The sequence below is a fragment of the Anarrhichthys ocellatus genome, unplaced genomic scaffold (genome assembly GCF_004355925.1).
Source record: "Anarrhichthys ocellatus isolate YVR2014 unplaced genomic scaffold, GSC_Weel_1.0 scaffold13, whole genome shotgun sequence".
NCBI classification, from domain to species: Eukaryota; Metazoa; Chordata; class Actinopteri; order Perciformes; family Anarhichadidae; genus Anarrhichthys; species Anarrhichthys ocellatus.
The window spans coordinates 6,473,773-6,493,323 of NW_022280043.1; the positions used below are offsets into that span (position 1 = coordinate 6,473,773).

The 19,551-nt window shown below is 42.0% G+C and overlaps 2 protein-coding genes across 7 annotated transcripts in view; one reads left to right on the forward strand and one right to left on the reverse strand.

Moving 5' to 3' along the window:
- grik5 (glutamate receptor, ionotropic, kainate 5) overlaps positions 1 to 17,288 on the forward strand; it is a 72,856-nt gene extending 55,568 nt beyond the window's left edge. For 2 of the 5 annotated variants that reach the window (XM_031853529.1, XM_031853528.1), the window contains 8 exons: positions 343 to 456; positions 1,037 to 1,146; positions 1,370 to 1,543; positions 2,955 to 3,120; positions 4,277 to 4,502; positions 7,392 to 7,520; positions 8,874 to 9,040; positions 10,288 to 10,917. In XM_031853529.1, coding sequence (XP_031709389.1) covers positions 343 to 456; positions 1,037 to 1,146; positions 1,370 to 1,543; positions 2,955 to 3,120; positions 4,277 to 4,502; positions 7,392 to 7,520; positions 8,874 to 9,040; positions 10,288 to 10,917 — 1,716 coding nt within the window. Of the gene's footprint in view, positions 1 to 342; positions 457 to 1,036; positions 1,147 to 1,369; positions 1,544 to 2,954; positions 3,121 to 4,276; positions 4,503 to 7,391; positions 7,521 to 8,873; positions 9,041 to 9,578; positions 9,616 to 10,287 lie in introns of all 5 variants that reach the window. The other 3 variants (XM_031853532.1, XM_031853530.1, XM_031853531.1) reach the window with 3 other exon arrangements.
- Positions 15,248 to 18,989, reverse strand: LOC116386944 (nectin-4-like). 2 transcript variants are annotated; one of them, XM_031853558.1, is made up of 6 exons: positions 18,754 to 18,989; positions 18,062 to 18,388; positions 17,751 to 17,850; positions 17,404 to 17,447; positions 17,254 to 17,292; positions 15,248 to 17,098 (listed from the first exon to the last, which is right to left on the reverse strand). In XM_031853558.1, the coding sequence occupies exons 1-5, from the start codon at positions 18,821 to 18,823 to the stop codon at positions 17,264 to 17,266; spliced, it is 570 nt and encodes a 189-aa protein (XP_031709418.1). In that variant the 5' UTR covers positions 18,824 to 18,989; the 3' UTR covers positions 15,248 to 17,098; positions 17,254 to 17,263. The 2 variants fall into 2 exon arrangements, with proteins under 2 accessions (XP_031709418.1, XP_031709417.1); XM_031853557.1 differs by having other exon boundaries at positions 17,751 to 17,883.
- Positions 18,990 to 19,551: the final 562 nt, after the last annotated feature.

Sequence of the window (19,551 nt, forward strand, 5' to 3'; positions counted from 1 at the left end):
AGGGTTTTATACAGGTGGAAAGACCAGCCACCCAGTGCTTACTTGCAATTAGCCTCATTTGGATGGTGGATAATGTGTGTGTGTGTATGCAAGAGGGAAAGAGAGTGCACGTCTATATGTTTTTCCAAATGTGTTTTCAAGTGCCGTAGTCAAAACTTTTCCTTTTTCATCTGGCAAGTCATTCTAAACAGAGCTCTCTCATCTACCCAGTGCAGCGTTGAGTGTTTTTCTATTTTTAAGCAGTTGCCTGACCACTTGTCGGTTTTCTCTCCTCCACTACCTCTACCTTTCTCTCGCCCCCACTACTATCAATCCACCTATCTATCTTTGTCAATTCTACAGAAAGCAGACCTGGCCGTAGCAGGCTTCACCATCACGTCAGAGAGGGAGAAAGTTATCGACTTCTCTAAGCCTTTCATGACCCTGGGGATCAGCATCTTGTACAGAGTTCAACTGGTGAGGGTGTCATCTGGGGCAAAACAGATCTTGTTTTGGATTTCATTTCTTTTATTTGCGCTGCTTTTAAGCTGGCAGGGTCACACAGAAGGCGACGGGCTTCACTTGTTTGATGATTCTTATGGAATCAGACTGAATATTACATAACAGCCGATCTCATCTTTGAAGCCGAGGCTTGTGTTTATGTAGTATGCTGCATCCGCTGTGTCCACAGTGAAATTTATCGGTGTAATTTAAATTGCTCAATAAGTCAGTGCTCTGTAACTCGGTAACAGTGGCGGCTTTACATTGCTAATGAGGTTTTGGGTCTGAGCCAAGTATGCTTCAGCGGCAGGCATTGTGAAACCGAGCATTTATGGATTGTAGCATTAGCGTATCAGAGCACTGCAGACTTACTATCAGTGTGCAGTGAAGGACACTGCCCTCCTGTGGTGCAGAGGGGCTGGTCCCTGGCCGCTGAGACATGACACCTTGTTTTCTAACACTCTCTAACTTCCCGTCTGTCTGTCACTGTCTGTCTCTGTTGCTCTATCCATCTCTCCACCTCTCTTTCTCCTCTCCTTCTTTCTCCCTGCACCAGGGTCGGAAGCCGGGTTACTTCTCCTTCCTCGATCCCTTCTCTCCAGCCGTCTGGCTCTTCATGCTGCTCGCCTACCTGGCTGTCAGCTGTGTGCTCTTCCTGGCTGCAAGGTCAATACATTACATCACACACTCTACCCATAGTCTGCAGCTCCATCGCCATTTATCCTGTTGAACACGAGTTGCCTGACACATTTCATAGTTTTTTAGTTTAAACATCCTCCCACAGACAGATTGACAGGGATCAAATGACCGATTGGCGGTGGCTCGAATGATATGACAGAGGTGCATTAGACCTCAAGGTCATTCCACTTTGCCTATGTTTCCCCACCAGGCTGAGCCCCTATGAGTGGTACAACCCTCACCCGTGTCTGAGAGAGCGCAGGGACATGTTGGAGAACCAGTACACGCTAGGAAACAGCCTGTGGTTCCCTATTGGAGGCTTCATGCAGCAGGGATCAGAGATAATGCCCAGAGCCCTGTCCACCAGATGTGTTAGCGGGGTGTGGTAAGTTACTGAATGGTTACGTTTCTGTGTCACTTTAAAGTCCCTTCCACTCAAAAATGTGTTTTAGGTTACTGTGCAGAATGGTGTAAGCTCAGAGTTTGACACTAGAAAGCTGTTTTCACATTAATTTGCTGTAGGGGGAACGTTTCTCTGTGCTCATGTTAAATCTGAGTTTAAAACATCAAACCTGAAGCCTCCAGTGCACAAAAACTGGAAATGTAAAATATGAGCATATTTGTAGATTCTGGTTGTTGTGTCAGATGTGTTAAATGTGATGTTATATATTTAATTTACATGTTGCCATAATAATAAAATGCATTTGTATGGAGCACAATCAGAGGTTTACAAAGTACTAAACAAAATGAGAAAGAAAGGAATGCTGAATGGTAGAACCAGTTAAGATAAAACAATAATACAGTTGTAATAAAATAGTAATATAATACAATGAAAAGCATTAAATGACAAAGGGGATAGTAGATAAGATTATATGATAAAAACAATTATATAGGGGCAGTAAATACAGATTAAGACAAGAAGTCCAAGCTCTACAATTTCAAATAACAGAATCAGACATTTTGAATGGCCATGTTTGCAAAAGCTCGTTCCCTTTTATACAAGTGTTTTAAAGCGAATTCAATGGTTCAACTAATTTCTGCATCAACAACCTGCATTTTTCATCCTCTGCGTGAGATAACGGCATTTACATTTTACATATCACCTAGAAATTATAGTCCCTGAGCACCAAGCAAACAGTACAGAAATGCTAAGTTCACAGAAATGCTACAGTAGCCCGACGATATTCCTGTGGCAACAGAGTGACTGTGAAAGAGACACACACACACACACACACACACACTGAAGTAATAATCGCTAAGAGCTAAAGAGATAAAGGGTAGAGGAAGACAGAACGACCAAATTACACTGAGTCGAGCAAGATATGGGATATTATTAAGTATAGTGAGTACATCATGTGCTCGAAGAAAGTTTTTAGACAAGAAGGGTCATAAGAAAGACCCATCTTCGCATTTGAGGGTGTGAGTGTCAACTGTTAGTCCTGGAAACCTGAAGGTTAAAGCTTTGTGATAAATACTGTAAGACAATGTATATTTGGGAATTTTTGCGATATTGTTTTTTCTGAGGTATCGCTCCCGTTAGCATCTCTGGTTACATTAGGCCGTTGTGGGCTTTTTCGCAAATCAACGAGCAGGACTGATTTAAATTAGATTTTTATCTGATTTTCAGTGTGATAGAATATCTTGTATTCCAGACATTTTCCAGACAATTTACTCCACCATTATATATGTAAATTTTGTGATGCAGAAAGGACATACCGTGATAGATAATTGTATCCATACCACCCTTCCTTACGTACCCTTTTCACATGTTTCCTCCCCTTCTCTCCACTTCACAGGTGGGCGTTCACCCTGATCATCATCTCCTCCTACACGGCCAACCTGGCCGCCTTCCTGACCGTCCAGAGGATGGAGGTTCCCATCGAGTCTCCGGACGACTTGGCCGACCAGACCAACATCGAGTATGGCACCATCCACGGAGGGAGCACCATGACGTTCTTCATGGTACGACCCACTGCAGCAGCCATGGCTCTGGTTGGCTCTGTGTTTGGGCTGTTTGAACGGGTTCATGTGTTTGTTTTTGCCTCCGTGCTTACATATTAAACTGTGTTGATTTTGTGGGAAGTTGGATTTACTCTAGATTATGACAATTTCCTGAGTTGTCTTTATAGCGTAAATCTTTCACAAAATGTTTGCGATTATGTGTACATTTGTGATTTAGTGCACTGTTTTTGTCTTTATTGCTGTGCCTAGAGTAAGTTGTTGTCCCCATATTTGCTACCATGTCTCTGAGTTGCTCTGTTGTTTTCTTTATGACTGTTTGTATTAAGTGGCTGACTGCCTGTGTTTGCTTATGAGAGCGCTTGCGGCATCTGTGTCGGCATCTGTGTTTGTCAAAGAGGGTGTGTGTTTTGTCTCCGCGTGTAGGTGTGTTTGTATGTGGGAGTGTGTAGGTGAGTGTATCAAAAAAAACATTTGTTTGTTTGTTTGTGTGCATGCATGGGAAATGGCTACATGCCAAATAGCGAGTGTGTGCTTTGGTTTTTGTCCATATTGAGGATATAAGAAAGAGTGGTCTATGTTTGCCTACATAAGCCAGTTTCAATGCTACAATACATCACCCCACTCAATGGCTAATCCACACAAACACACACATACAATACACAGTCACATTATCACACACAGATGCCCCCCTCTCTACTGTTTTCCTTTCTTCTCACACACAGCGATGCAACATGTAATTGTGCACTTTAAACACTTAATCCTGTTTTAGAGCTTACCATATTTTGCTTTGTGCTGAACCACCTCCTGTGTGCTTTTTTTTACCTCCATCAGTATGAAAGATGATGCATCAGCTACGCCATGAGCGAATAATGTGTTGCCTTTATTCATGTTGCTTTTCCCCCCTCTACTATCCTCACTCGTCTTTATGTTTATTTGCCATTGATGTTTTACTTTGCTTGTCATTATTCACACTCCCCTGTTCATCGAGGACGCATGTCTCTTTCTCTTTTTCTCTGTCTTCCATATTTCATTTTTTTCGAACTCCATTTCATTTCGGCCTTAAAGTGAGATGATAGGACATGGTGGGAACTGCGAGTGTACAACACATCTGTAATCAGTGTTTAATTCTCATTGTTGTGTTGTCATTCCTCTGCAGAACTCGCGTTACCAGACCTACCAGCGGATGTGGAACTACATGTACTCCAAGCAGCCCAGTGTATTCGTGAAAAGCACAGAGGAGGGCATCGCCCGCGTGGTCAACTCTAAGTACGCCTTCCTGATGGAGAGCACCATGAACGAGTACTACCGCGGCCTTAACTGTAACCTCACAAAGATAGGAGGCCTACTGGACACCAAGGGTTACGGCATTGGCATGCCACTGGGTAATAATGCTAATATATACTTTTTCAAACAAGACATCTGTTACAAAGTACCTGTAGCAGCTGATAATGCAATAGCTACCAGGTAATCAGGAGGTTGGCGTCAGCGGATCTGAGGTGGCGTGTGGGAGTGTGTCGGTGGAGGAGGTCCGTAAGGTATGAAGGGGGGAGGTTGTGAAGGGCTTTGTATGTGATGAGGAGAATCTTGAACTGGATTCTTTGCTGTATGGGGAGCCAGTGGAGGTTTTTTAGGGTCTGGGATGATGTGATCTCTGGTGTGGGAGTGGGAGAGCAGACGGGTAGCTGAGTTGTGGATGTATTGTAGTTTGTTGAAGATTTTGGTGGATGTGCCGTAGCATTCAAAATTATGAGCTGCTACTATGATTTATGATTGATATAAAATCACCAATAAAATGGATAGTAGATAGGTAGAGTTTAAAACATCTTATTGAAATCATCACAGGTCTTTGAAGCCTATATATAGGTTTTGAAAGCATCAAAATTGATTAATCAGTGTCATTTTCAGTTAGAGCATTTCAAAGCTTACAAGCCTGCAGCAAACACTCAGTCATGCTTTAAGGTTTAAAAGTCACGGACGGTCACAAATAAAGCTGTCATATCTTTGATTAGACCCATAATTTATCCATAAAGGCCTGAAATCAATCTTGGACAACTGATAACACGTGCAGGGAAGCCACAAGGGATACCACACTGATCCTCATTTTGGTCCTGTTACAAACTGCAACTGTATTTGAATAGGGTGTTGTCACAACAACAACATATTAAATAATGTATGGTCCTCTGAGTTCTACCTAAATATAGTACCAAACAGATATACTGTAAGTATCGTTTAGTTCAGTTAGAAAACATTAACAGAACAACAGCTTTGGGATGTTTCTCAACCTTTGTGCTTGTAAGCTTTTAATACGAAGCAACATCTACTTGCCCACCGTCACAGAGCGCATGTGTTTGAACTGGGAGTAGTTCAGTCAAATACAGATTTTCCTTTTTTGAGACCCAGAGAGATAAAACTAGACTGCATGTCACAAGAAAAAAATCAAAGATTAGAGAAAATTCTAAAGAAATTAAACATAATATTATGTAGCAGAGTTTAGATTTAATTTATAATCATATCATGCCTCATTAGATTCATCTTGCAGCCCCTTGTTGGGGTTTCGACCCCTAGACTGGGAATCACTGTAATGTTCTTGCAATATACAAATACAAACTTAATTGACTGTTGGAGAGGCAGAAACACCTGCATGAGATCAATTAATGCTGAATAGAAACATGTAGTAGTACAGATTGGTAAGAGATTAGATCTGAAAAATGTCATGTACGTGCTTGATTAATTTTTTATCTGAGGGATTTGTAAGAATTTCAACTGGAAGTAATGAACTTGCAGTTAATTGCTTTTCCACACACGTCCGCCTCTTCTGAAGCTCCTTTTTTTCTAGCACTAAGAGGTGGTGTCATTGTATCACAGTGATCCGTTCTAGCAAAGAGGAAAAATGACAAGAGAGAGAGAGAGAGGAAAAGGACAGAAAGTAAGATTTGACGGAACAAAGGTGTGGAGAAAGATGAAGCAGAGTTACTGCACATCGTGATGGAGAGACAGAAGAGGGGAAAGAGGTCTTGAGGCAGATATTTAGAAATAAAACAACAAGTCTTCTTACAAACCTCTAGGCAGAGTTCAATTTAAAAGAATAGTTGGATATATTGGTAAATACAATTGATTGCTTTCTTTCCATTCCAAAGTCGGTATGCTAAATATGAAGCTACAGCCAGGAGATGTTTAGCTTAGCTTAGCATAAATCCTGGAAACAGGTCGAAAGAGCTAGCCTGGCTCTGACCAGAAGTTAATAAAATGTGGTTTTTCAGGGAGTTATGTTCTGGACTATTTCGTGCCTTTCCGAAGTCGACAAGCATTCAGGAGGAAATTGTCCGGCACTAAAACCCAGCAGAAGCGTAAGTAGTTGTTTTCCCATTTAGTTTTTTTCAAAAGATAAACAAAGGATATAAAAATGTTAATTAGTTGGCTTTATTGTCGTTGGACAGAAGCAGTCTCAGCTAATTGGCTGCAGCTTAATATTTACTGGAAAATCTTCTCATCTAACTCTCGGCAAGAAAGCGAATAAGCGTATACTTTACGGAGACTCCTTTGATTCCTGATATAGTTCACTTTGATGAGCACACAGACATGCTGGTGGACTTTGGTTCGGTGTGTAGAAGCACATTTCTGTCAAAATCACTGCACTGCAACAACAGTCTCACTCAGAGGGCAACGCATGCTTGTGGAGGGAGGAGGTCAGGCTCTGTATTGCAGTAGGTGATAATTGTGTTGTGTTTTTCAAGTGGTTTGTCATGGTGGGAAGTGACTTATCGCCTCCCAGAGGATAACGGCTAGAACAGGTGATCTAGAAACAATATTCCTGTCACAATTCAAAGCACACACTCTCAACAGTTTTGCAGAAAGCAGTTCAGATGAAAACTGCTCACATTGTGGTGTGCTGCTTATCTTCATGACTTGACAACACTTCGGGTAACTGACTGACCCATTAAACCCTCCCATTCTTTTTTACTGTTATCTAGTTCATGACATGCTTTGTATGCGGTCTGACTGGCAGCTGTACCACTGGCTCTGTCTGGTTGTAATCTCGCTCTTTATCGCTCACTAATCCTCTCTTTATTCTCAAAGTCAGATCACTCGTAGCCATCTCGAGGCTGCAACAGGAATTCTATGCCTGTGATTCCTTCTCCTTTTTCTCTCCACATTTCATGTTTTTGCCCTCTTGTGAAATAAACCCGAGCTCTTTTTCTGGGCTCTTCTGCTGCACCTCTTTTCCCTCCTCGACCACTTGCTCTTATCCTGCTTTCCCTGTCATTTCCCAGGGTCTCCGTTCAGAGATGAGCTCACGCTGGCCATCCTCCAGCTGCAGGAGAATAACAGGCTGGAGATACTGAAGAGGCGGTGGTGGGAGGGAGGCCAATGCCCCAAAGAGGGGGACCACCGCGTCAAGGGTCAGTCGACCGCAGCTGTCTGTCTCCTCTCCCTCCTTCTCTCTAATTTCGCCAGTAATAGTCTCCTCACTCTTTGCAGTCCAGCTAATGGCTTGTGCCTAACCTAATGTCCTTGTGAAGGGTGCTTAGCACAATCTACTTTACTTCCCAAATGTTGTCTGTTTGTCTCAGGTGGTGTGTAATGGGAGTTGAATTAGAGTGAGTCTGTCTGTTCACATGTGTGTGTGTGTGTGTGTGTGTGTGTGTGTGTGGAAATAACCAAGACAATGACAATGCCTCAGTATACCACTGCTGTCAGATCAATATCTCTTTTGAGAATGTTGGTTGGCAACTCCAGAAAAACAGAGTTAGTGCTTTACCTTTCAGCATCATTAAACTTCATCTGTACCGTCAATCTCAAGTTTTTCAGTCGCCCGTGATTCTGGAGCACTCAGTTTGCACATCATGGGCCATTTTTACTTTTTTATTCAATTGAAAGAGCCAGCGATTTAGTATTGCACTTACATAACATTCAGATACTTGCAGATACTTTTTTTTATATAAGAGTGGTCAAAATTGGAGTTATAGAGGCTGAAAAATCCATTGGTTTTATGCTTCACCGAGACCCTCACTAAGTGCTAAAGCCCATGTCTTTCGAACTCCCTGCAGTTTGTTACACAGGCTGTCAATTACAAGTCTGGGCTCTTCAGTCCTTAACCTGAGATTACAAAAGTGAGATCACTTCAGTAATTTTCTCAGACATAAATAAATAGTTTGACATTTTTGAGAGAATATTTGCTTATTTGCTTTCTTGCCAACAGTTAGATGAGAGGAGCGATACCACTCAGCAGCTGATTAATGATCCTTAGGATAAAGACTGTAACGTAAACACCAATTTATCCTGTCATATCGTGCTTGTTTTATCCGTACAAAAATCAAGTGTAAGAACGACCAGTATTGAATCTATCGGGGGTATTTTTGAACTGGCCACAGTAAGAGTCAAAGGACAGAGGATGTTCTATATCATACAGATTGTAAAGCCCTCCGAGGCAAATCTGTGATTTGTGATATTGGGCTATGCAAATATAATTCATATTGTGCTAAGATAAGCTACGTTGCGTTAGCTTCATATTTATCGTACAGACACGAGAGTGATGTCTACGCTCTCACCTAACTCTCGGCAAGACAGCAAACAATGTATTTCCTGAAATATTGTGCTTTCACAGAGCTCTTCCAGAGCCACAGAAGACATTACACAACTGTTTTCCATGACTAGTACATTTAACAGCAAAGTCAAACATTTAAAACCAATGCCAGTGTTGGTGTATATCTGCATCCGTGTGCTAATGTTTGTCTCCTGTGGCCCACTCTCAGGTCTGGGCATGGAGAACATTGGGGGCATCTTTGTGGTGCTGATCTGTGGTCTCATCATTGCTGTGTTTGTGGCCATTATGGAGTTTGTGTGGTCCACACGCCGCTCTGCAGAGGCCGATGAGGTATGCCCCCATACCTGCCCACGCCGACCCCACAAACACACCCCAGTAGGTTACCAGGCATCCCGCCAACCCTTTTGATTATTTTGTTCTGTGTGTGAGAGTGGGTAGATTTCTCTCGGCTTCTGCATCCATTTGTATGTTGGTTTGTTTGTTTGTGTGCTCTAACATCTGAGGTTCAATGAATGCGCATGTGAGATGAGAGGAATGTTCAAGTATGTGGCACTGAACTGCTGTAGTGTCCAAAATGTATAAAACAAATAGAGAATTTGATTTCACTTTGCATGTCCTGCCTGTTTTGAAGTCATTGTGCCCTTGTAGTGTTTGGTGTTTACCAGTATGGCGGCAAGTGTTTGTGAGCTAAACTTGATGGTACTGATAAAGCAATATTGAGAAATGCCAATATCTGCTTGCATAAAAAAAATTAGTGTGATCTTATTCCCTGGCATTAAATGTCATGATGTATCTTCTTTTACACGCCTCACATGTACGCTGGTATTCTTCGTTTCCATTCTTGGATTACTTCTCACCCATTTCACTGCGTGCCTTCCTCTCTCTCCCAAACACACACACCTCCTGTCATCAGTGTCTGTTCTCCGATAACGAGTATTGTTTCTGTTTATGTGAGCACATGAATTTTTATTATGATTTCAATGAGAATGCTGTTTGTCTGTAGTGGACGTATTAGTTGATGCATTTTGATCGTCGTGTGTGCAAATTACAGTGGTTTTTGGAATGTGCTGTTGGAATGATGAATTCATTTTTGGGTGGCTTTACTGTGTGTGTGTGTGTGAGGGTGTGCGTGAGTGTGCCTTTGTATATGTACACCTGAGTTTGCAGGCCTGCCTGTCCGTTCATAGTGCATAGTGCCATAATGAAGAGCCCATAAACTAAACAACATTTTGGTGTTTTGTGTGTTTGGATTGTAATAACTCTCTCTGCTCCTTGGATGTTCTCCCATCTCTATTCATCTCCACATCCTTCTTCCCCATCGCCTCCTCATCTCTGTTTTAAAACCATCCCACCATTTGTTGGTCTCTGTGCCCTCGCTTCTCCTGCGACTTTTTCTTTTACCATGCTGTACCGTGTCTGTTCTTTCTGCCTTGTTCCCGCCTTCTTTTTTTGCTATTTTCCTTTAAATTTTGTTGTTGTCCCTCCGTTCTCTTATTTATGTACTGCTTTACCACCGTCTTGTTCTGCTGCCTGCCTACTTTGTGTCTGTGGCGTCCCTCCTACCTTTGCCTCCTTCCCTTCCGCCTTTCCCTCTTTCTTCCCTCCTTTCCTTTCTCCTTTAGGTGTCTGTTTGTCAGGAGATGATCACAGAGTTCAGAAACGCCGTCTCCTGTAAGAAGAGCTCCCGTATGCGCCGCCGTCGGCCCCTCAGCAGCTCCACAGCCCTGCGCCATCCCACACGCATCGCTCTGGGGGCCCCTAGGCCCCTGCGCCTGGTCCGAGAGATGCGCCTCAGCAACGGCAAGCTCTACAGTGGAGCTGGCCCGCTGACAGGTGGAGCTGGAGGAGGTGGAGCAGGAGGGACGGGGCCTCCCGATCTAGGCCCGGGGCCCCAGCGGATCCTAGATGATCCCCTGGGGGCCAACACCACCCCTCCTCCACCAGCCCCCACCCCTGTGATGCTACCTGCCCGCAGCTGCACCCACGTGCGGATCTGCCAGGAGTGCCGGAGGATCCAGAGCCTGCGATCAGGCAGCAGTATCGGATCAACCACAACAAGAATACCACCTTCATCAGCACCCCTGCCAAGGCTACCCCCACCCCCACCCCCATCCTCATCCAACACAGACAGTGAGGGCGGAGGGGGGCCCAGCCCAAGGCAGCTACACCACAGCCCACCACCTCATACCTCTCGACCCATTCCACCTCCACAGAACAGCAACACCACAGACCTACTGGGTGAGCAGGACTGAGACCAGAAGCAATGGGCGGAGTGAGTGGGCTGCAGAGAGTGACTGTGACGGTGATGTTGTGCTGCTGAGAGAGACGCTGCTTCTTTCCACAGGTGAAATTCATCGGAGAACAAAAGAGGGAGAGTTGGAGGGAAAAGAAACTCTGCAAGGTCAGCCAATAGAAAATGAAGCAACCTTTAAAAGGAGAATGAAAGAGGTAACCGTGACCTCCAGATTGGGCTTGAGGCCTACAGATACAGAACTGGCTACAAGCACGCTGTGAGATGTTCGTCTGTTAGGCTTCTGTACTCAACTCTGAAGATCAGTTCAGTTCGGACAAATCTGAGTGGAAATGCACATGACCAGATGATGGTTTCTACTGGCCTCCGTTTCCTTCCTCACTCTCGCTCTCACTTCACCTTTTAGATTGGAGTGCGCTGGTTTTTCCTCCACAGACACTTCCCTCCACTACGCCTCTGGTAAAATGAAGCCTTGTCGGAGGACATACTGTATCCATATGTGATTTAAAACAGCAACTAAAAGACTTTCAGAGAATTATTTCCCGTTTTTTCTTTTTCTTTTATTGTCTCTCTTGTTTTGTTACCATTGTTCTGAGTGGGAATTACAGAGTTAAATACAGACTACGTGTGACAATATGGTGAATTATAACATAATAATGACACTTGACTTGCGGCTAATTGTGTTCAAGAGTTTTGTGTCCCTCCCTGTGACCCATAGCTGCTTTTTGGATGGTATCAGGGAAGGTGGATGGAGCTGCTTCAAGACAACATAATGACAAACGGTAGCAGAGGAAACTGTCTGCCTTCCTTTACACTGTGCGTATGTGCGTTTGTAAAAATGTGTCCTTCCTGTAAGTCTGTAATTACTCAAGTGAGGAGAACCATGTTCCCAGAAACAGCACTCCTCTACAAATGTTAAATGATCAGACAGCCACAAAAAGAGGAGAAAGAGCAAGAGGCTTTGAAATGTGAAATTAATGTCCCTCATTATCCCGAGTAACACTTGGCGAGCCTTTACTTCACCTCTGTTCACACAGCGTAGAAGAGATAGAAAGACAGGGCGAGGCCGAGGCAAAGAGGCAAGATAGAGAAGAACAGAAACAGAGGAGATAGAAAGAGGCAGAGTGAAAAGGACACTGCTGAATTTGAATAAGAAATCCCAAACTGAACTACTTCCATGATTAGATCTGTCCTGATCTTTTAATTCTGGGCATCTTTGAAGGGGCTTGTTAACGCGCCAGCAGACTGTAGCTCCAGCTTCTTCCCGTCTCTCTGTTTAGCAGACAGACTTGGCCGTCCGCAGAAGAGGCTCCTGCCAGAGTGATAGACTCAACACAGCCTTGTCAATACTGTCTCAAGCTTTCGATGGCCTAATTACTCCCCTCGGTGTCTGGGTCTCATTCAGGAGGGGGTTGAACACAGGGAAACATGCTGATAAAAAGATTGAGAAGAAATGCATGTTTTTCACTCTGGCTCAGAAGGGAACCATGGTCTCTTTTAATTATGTTGGTAATGTTACAGCCCTACTGTTGTGTGAAACTCCCAACTAAAACTAAACACCACAGTATATTAGCTATGGTGCATAAAGGGAATACACTTTTGGATTTGCTTATTTTAGGCCTTTAATTTTCAAATTGTGGACACTTTATCGCCTATCTCCCCACTGCTTTCACAGCAATTCATTCTGGTATAATTACAAATAGCATTAAGAATAAGGCATACGTTCTAAATTTTTCTTACTGGCAACAAATCCAGTGGAAAGACCAAAACCATCGATGAATTGATGAGCTGATCTGACTGATAAGTAGCCAAAGCCTCATATAAAGTATATATTTGTTGCCTCATTAATGAGACCAAAGTGGCTGAGTGCCACAAACAGGCTGAGGTAGTCGAAAAGTATTGAGAGGCCAACACGTTCTCACTCCCAACTCATCAACGACAGTTGGTTAGGGAGCCTGATACATACCGACGCACAGAGGCACCCTTTAGCGTCTGTATGAGTCACACAGCTGTTCATGTCTATGTGAAACTAAAAGTAAACATCGACAATTTCGTCACATGAGTCGTTTGTCACGGGACTTCCTGTGAAGATGGAAGTTTATTTTGAAAAGACACCTTGCATGTCACAAGTGGCTCTGACACGTTGAGAAGTGTACCCAGAGCGCTGCAGTTTGAAGGTCAGGAGCACTGATTAAACGTCTGCGTTTGAGGAGTTGGGAGTGATGAATGTGTTGGAGAGACACACCAACACATTAGTTTTGGTCTTTTCATGAGATTTGTTGACAAGAAAATAATACAATATTGTCAGCCTTATCCTTGAAGAAGAAAACAACTGAATGTGATGAAACCACCAGGCTGCACCATCACCTCTACAGCAATTTTATTAATCCAAATTAAATTCTGCTTCCTGCTTCCATTGATTGTTTAGAATCACAGCACAACAGATCAGTTTTAGGTCCGGAGTAAAAGATGAAGCTGTGATTTGTTACCGCAGCATTCTTTCCCTTTAGTTTACTCTAATCAGATCTGATGACTTTCATGTGCTGCAGCTGTGTTCTCTGTTGTACAACCTCTCTGTGGAACGGTCCCCTCAGAAGTAAATGTCCTGATTTTTTTGCATTAATTGCATAGATTATATATATATATTTTTATATGAAATCATTATCAAAGCATTTTCTGCAATGCAGGTCGTAGACTCATCAGTGTCTCAGTGTTTATTGAATCATTTGTCTAATAGTGATTCACTACTTACTGAACCGGGGGGGTTATAAGCACCCTTTGATACCTTGCTCTAAAAACGTCTTTCTGGGGCTGAGATCCAAGATTCGAGTGTTGGCTGATGCAATGTTTTCAATAAGATATAACTGAATTCCCATCATCCTGTTCAGTGTCAGTATTTTCTTACTGTTCACAGCTGATTTTATGAATGTAATACTTTCCGGCGGCTGATTCTCAAAAGTCAGTGTTCCTGTACGTATCAATAGATTTTTTTGCCCCTGAGTATCAAATGTAAAAGGAATTTGTACCACAGTCCCCGTCTCATAAAGCCTTTTCGACTCCTGTGAGTCTGCTACCAGCTGCAGGAGCTACATGCTCTCAGCTCAGATCTCACCAAACAGCAGGAAAACAATCCCTCACTGGCTTCTCACCCATCCATATTCAGCAGTAATACAAAGTGTGTGACATGACATGCAAACCCACCAGTTCACCTCTTTACAAATCCCGCGAAAAACAAATATATACCGGCATTGTTGTCAGGGCAAACATTGCATTGCTGTATAAAGTTATGCATTTTGCAGTGAAACAGATTTGTCGACACAGTTGTGCTCCAGATAATGAATGATAACATTGTTTGCACACATTATGCCGTGTCTCTGAATGACTGCCGTCAGCCGACGCAGGCCTGGATTTGATGCGTCTCTTTCTCTCTGTTTACTTCTGCCTTTGTGTTCAGAATGCTGACAAGGCAACAGGAGCGAGCCCCTTAACACAGGAAGTCACAGTACTCTCGCACACACTCACACAAACAAACACAGCCGTCCGCAACATCTTCCTTTCTTATCTCCTCGTTGTCTAAAGGTTGGGAAACCCTCTGGTTGTTTTTGTTGTTTTTAAATTTGTCTCTTTTTTGTGTCTTCTTCGGTTGGTTCTGTGTGTGAATTCACAAAAATTCACAAATGTGACAGCACCACAGAGCCAATAAGTGGTCAACAGCTGAAAGCATTTATTAGCTGCCAAAAGCATTATTGTGGAGAGGCACGAGGAGGGTACAAACCCTAAGAAAGCAAGATATTGCCAGTGTGAATAATTGCTATTATGAAGGGAAGGGAGGGTCACAAAACAAATCAGTTGGCGTGTCTGAACAGTCGCTCCATAAAACAAACCTTTTTGTTCAATTTTTTTTTTTTTTTCTTTGGTATTTTTTCACATTTCTATACTAGTGCTAAATGGATTATCAAAACTGATGATGAATATTATGATTACATTGTTATTATTCCTATTGAAGACCAAGAGGTTCTATGGTGTGATTGTGGGTGAAGGGTGGGGGATGGGTGGGGGATGGGTGGTGTTGGGACGAAGGTGCAATGATGTTCTTCAGTGAGATCGCCCTGTTGTTCAAACCTATAGACACAAACTTCTTTTGGAATAAAAATATTCAAACAGCACTTTTCCTCTTCCTTACTGATATGGAAATGCTGCCGTAATGCCAGGTGTGGAGGAAGTACTCAGATCTTTTACTCAAGTAAAAGTGCCACTACAATAATGTAACAGTGAAAGCGTAGAGGTATTATTAGCAAAATGTACTGCAAAAATTCAAGTATTCATTCTGCAGAAAAATGGCTTTTACTCGCTTCAAACAACATTTGTCGTATCGTTCTTGTTTCCTGTCATGATAGAGCTCTACAACACATACGGAAAAAGAGAAACCAAACATTTGGTGAGCTCTGTGAAAATCTGCAGCTTTATTAAGCAATAGCTGTAAAACAAAATCAAGTTCTGCTTTAAAGCAAATGTAGAGACAGTTTACAGAACTGTGTACTGTTTTTTCTGTATGTTTTGCCACAAGCATGATTTAATGTGTTTATCAAGCAACAGGACTGAGTAATCTCACAAAGCATTACACCGATTATAAACACAACGTAATGACTGACTTACAACAGAAAGCAGATGTAATTGAACAACAAATTCAAAAAAGGTGATACCAGCCCTTTTAGTTTTTTACACATCAGAAAAAATGTACTTTTGTTCTCTCGAGTCCTGACGGCACACATGGTAATTGTAATCAAATGTCTTAAGCACTGAATTTCAACATAAAATAAATGAAACGACACAAAACATGAAAAATAAAAGAAATGAGCCTTCAAGGATGTTTTTACACAGAAAAACAGATGCTGCTCTGACATGTTCTGACAGCACAGAGGGAGTCCTACTGTTTAGTTCTTCTTGACTGGCTCTCTGTCCCTCTCTCCAGACCCGGCTCATCTCCCCCTGCAGACCACGTACTCTCCTCCAGCTCCCCAGACCTGCCATTCCCTACCTGTCCACCAGATGCCCTCGGACCTTCCCAGCGGTCCCACTCACCTGACTCTCATTCACCTGCTCACCTGTTTCCACTTTCCCTAATCAGCCCTGCTGTACATATACCAGCCTCTTTTCCCCAGGTAGTTGCTATTAGTCAGTGTTGTGCTTCATAGGTTTGCGTCCCTTCTCCTGGGATTTTTACGTCTCCTGTGCAACCTGAAACTTGTACCTGGCCTCCCCCTTTTTCCTGCCTTAAACCAGTTTCCTGTGGATCATCAGTTACTTCTGTTTGGACGTCTTACCAGTGACATAATCCATAACAAGCATAATCAGTGCCGGGGCCCCTCAACTCAGGAACGACCTGCTGGAGATCAGGTAGGCCGACTGTCTTTGTTTACATCTCTCTTAGAAACAGGATACGCTGGTAACTATAATCTAAAATAAAGAAAATAAACTAGCAATCTTTTTTTAAGGATCTTTTCCTAAACCTGGCCACGTAATTTTGTTACCTATACAGGCTCTGCACTGCAGGTGCTTGCGCAGGCTCACCGGTCGCTCCTGTTGTTGGATATTTGTAGAAGAAGGCACAAGAAAAGAGAAATCACTTTTCAGAAGATAAATGAACGGTATGAGGATATGTTGCATTGTCCAAAAGCTAATAAAAACACACAAATGAACCATACTGTTTCGTTTGTTGACGTGTTTCCACGTTAAGAATGATTATAAACATTTGCATTATTTATTTTGAGTCAATCTCACACACGCACACAGACATGCTGCTGTAAATACTCGCTAATGTGTATTAATCCTCAGCTGAAAATACTTTACCAACAAATGCAGTGTTTACTTATGTTTGAGTAACGTTTGCTAAAAAAAAAAAATTGTTTTGTGTCTTTCTGATTTCTTGACAATCACAAAATATAGAATAACACAGGCCTTGTTATTGATTTAAGGAGCAGTTGAATAACTTGTATCAGGGTGTGATAAGAAGTTTACTAAAAGGAAGTTAAATGCAAGTTACAGAATACCATCTTTAAGAGTAAGTACAGTAAAAGCCAACCATCCCTCTTAAGCACTTGACATCTCCGGGATGCTGTGTGTTCGTCATTGGATGGAGGTGTACCATCTCTGGATGATTTGAGCTTGACCTCCGAGTAGACCTTATGTATATGTGAGAGAGAGTGTTTTAAGGATGGTACTTTAGTGCTATGTGATTCCCATCAAGTTGAATTGTTAAAAACAAATGCACAAAACGATCTAAAAATCAATTCAACTACAATTTAAAGATGTCGCCTCAAACCAACTCCGAGCTCACCTTGTCTCTTTCACTCGCACATCACTGGGCCGCCTGCATCTGAAACACAGACAGGCTTTTGTTAAGGGAACTGAAAACAAGAGATGTGGCTCAATATGGTGCTGTTGAGAAATAGAAAGAACAGGAACTTGTTTTGGGGTTTTTTCTCACCTGTGCAGACACGGTGCCTGACCAAAGCCTTCTGACCAAAACGTCTGAGGAAAGAAAATAGTTCTTAGTCCTTTTGCTCATGACTCTGAAGTAAATTTTCTTCCAATTCATTAAGACCCTTTAAAGTACAAGTGCTTTCACAAACCGATGAACAGCAGCTTCTCTTTACAATTTTGAATGGACTGAATGTAAAATGAGCTTAATCTATTGTCTGCAGTGATGCAGTAGTAGAGGATAAAAATGTTATTAATCGAAAATGTTAACATACTAATATAATCTCATGCAGCCTCTTGGTCAAGGAGTTTATTTTCAGCAGCTCATACTGTATACTCCTAATACACACCTACCTTATTCTGATGATGATGGAGTAAGTTGTGGCCAACATGGTCACTACTATCAGCAGGAATACTCCAGCAGCAATCATTCTGGGTAATATCAGCATCTCTCCTGGAATGATCGTCAAACCATCTGAGAGTCTTTCTTCAGTGATGTCGTGTTAAAGGAGTAGTTAGATTTTACACTAATTTATTTCATTTATTTATTTTCAAGAGAGACTTGGCCAAGAGGGCAGTTTAAAAAACATTTCACTTTCTTGTCAAGAGCTAGATGAGAGGAGTGATACCACACATGTTGTGAGAGTGGTATTTGTGATACTCACCTTGAACATGAAGGTTGGTGGTTCCTTCAAATGACCCACGAGGAAAGACTGAAACGCTGCAGATGTAAGACCCTGCATCTCTCATTTCCACATCTCGAATGATCAAAGATTGTTCTTTAATCTCCACTCTCTCCTTTAGAAACAATTCTGGAACAAGAACTCCAAATCGACTATTAGAATAAATTATGTTGATTTTCTTTCCATCTGGTTGTTCGAGCTCCCACCGAACCTGATGAATTCTATCTTCTGGTCTTGTGATGGCTTGGCATGGCAGAGTGACATCATGCCCGAGGTATCCCGTCACTTTGACTTCTTGTGCTTCAAGAACTGCCAAAAAATAAGGTGATATGGTAACAGGAGATTTCATTCATCAATCAAACAAAAACTTAATTATTTATAATTTCCTCTTTTTTATATTTAGACATGTATGGAGTCCTCCTGTTTCTAAATTATTATTCAACACATGTTGTGTTAACAACATAACACGGCTTCTAAAAACTTTTTTTTTTAAACTATTTATTTAAAATATTCTCCGCCTCAACCAGCTTAAATACTAGTGGAACATTAACACGCAATCTAATACATTAATGATAAAGCAGTGATATAACACTAGCTATTTCTTAAAGAGCAAATTTCACCTTTTGCTACCAATACGTACCGCACTTTTACTTATTTTAAACCTTTTGACTTACCTGGGATCATGATGTAAATGAGCCACGGAAGAACAAGCGGTGACATGCTGCAAATTGTCACTGTGAACATTTTCAGGTCGACGAAATAACACAAACTGTGCGTTACCTCATCTTCCAACTGCTATAGCCGTCGTGATTTCCTGTATTGCGTTCCTCCCTGCTGCCATTAACAACCTTCAGTAGCACAGTGACCTCATGTGGCCAACTGATGATGATGTGCAGAGAAGTGCTCCTGTGTTGAATACAATTCAGGGATAACACCAGGCAATGTATATGAAAATATATATATTTATAAATGTGGAATATGTTGAAGTTACAAATATGTTTTACTCATGGCTAATTTAGAAAATGCACTGAAGCTCTGCAGACCAGAATGTCAAAGTTAAACAAGTGGCTCAACTCTTTTCCATGTGAACCATGTTTTTATTCCCCAAACGTTTTCAGCTATCTTGCCTTCATCAGGGTGGTGTTTCCTTAACGCTCCATTATGGATGGGAGATAATTTCCTTAAGCTTTCGTAGAAAGCCTTCGGAGGAAAGGCACTGTCTGAGGTGAAACTAAACATCACTAGGATTCAAACTTTTTTTTTTTTTTTTTTTTTAGATCTTGGGTAAAACCTACAATGTAAATAAACAGCAACAATATGCTTTCACTGTATGTTTTATAAAACTTTCAGCTCTCCAAGCGGCAAAGATTCTTTTGAATTACAAATTTGAATCTAATTAATTTCCAGTTAAGTTCATAATAACAGCAACAATGGCAATACTTCCTCTACCACTGCAGTTTTAGAGCTTATTG

What these genes read in the sequence shown, in the direction of transcription:
- LOC116386944 (XM_031853557.1), bottom strand. Translation starts at nt 18,823, where the DNA reads ATGTTCACAGTGACAATTTGCAGCATGTCACCGCTTGTTCTTCCGTGG. An exon ending in TCCATCATCATCAGAATAAG is followed by an intron (nt 17,448 to 17,750) that starts GTAGGTGTGTAT and finishes TTCTTTCCTCAG; the next exon opens with ACGTTTTGGTCAGAAGGCTT. An exon ending in CAGGCACCGTGTCTGCACAG is followed by an intron (nt 17,293 to 17,403) that starts GTGAGAAAAAAC and finishes TCTGTGTTTCAG; the next exon opens with ATGCAGGCGGCCCAGTGATG.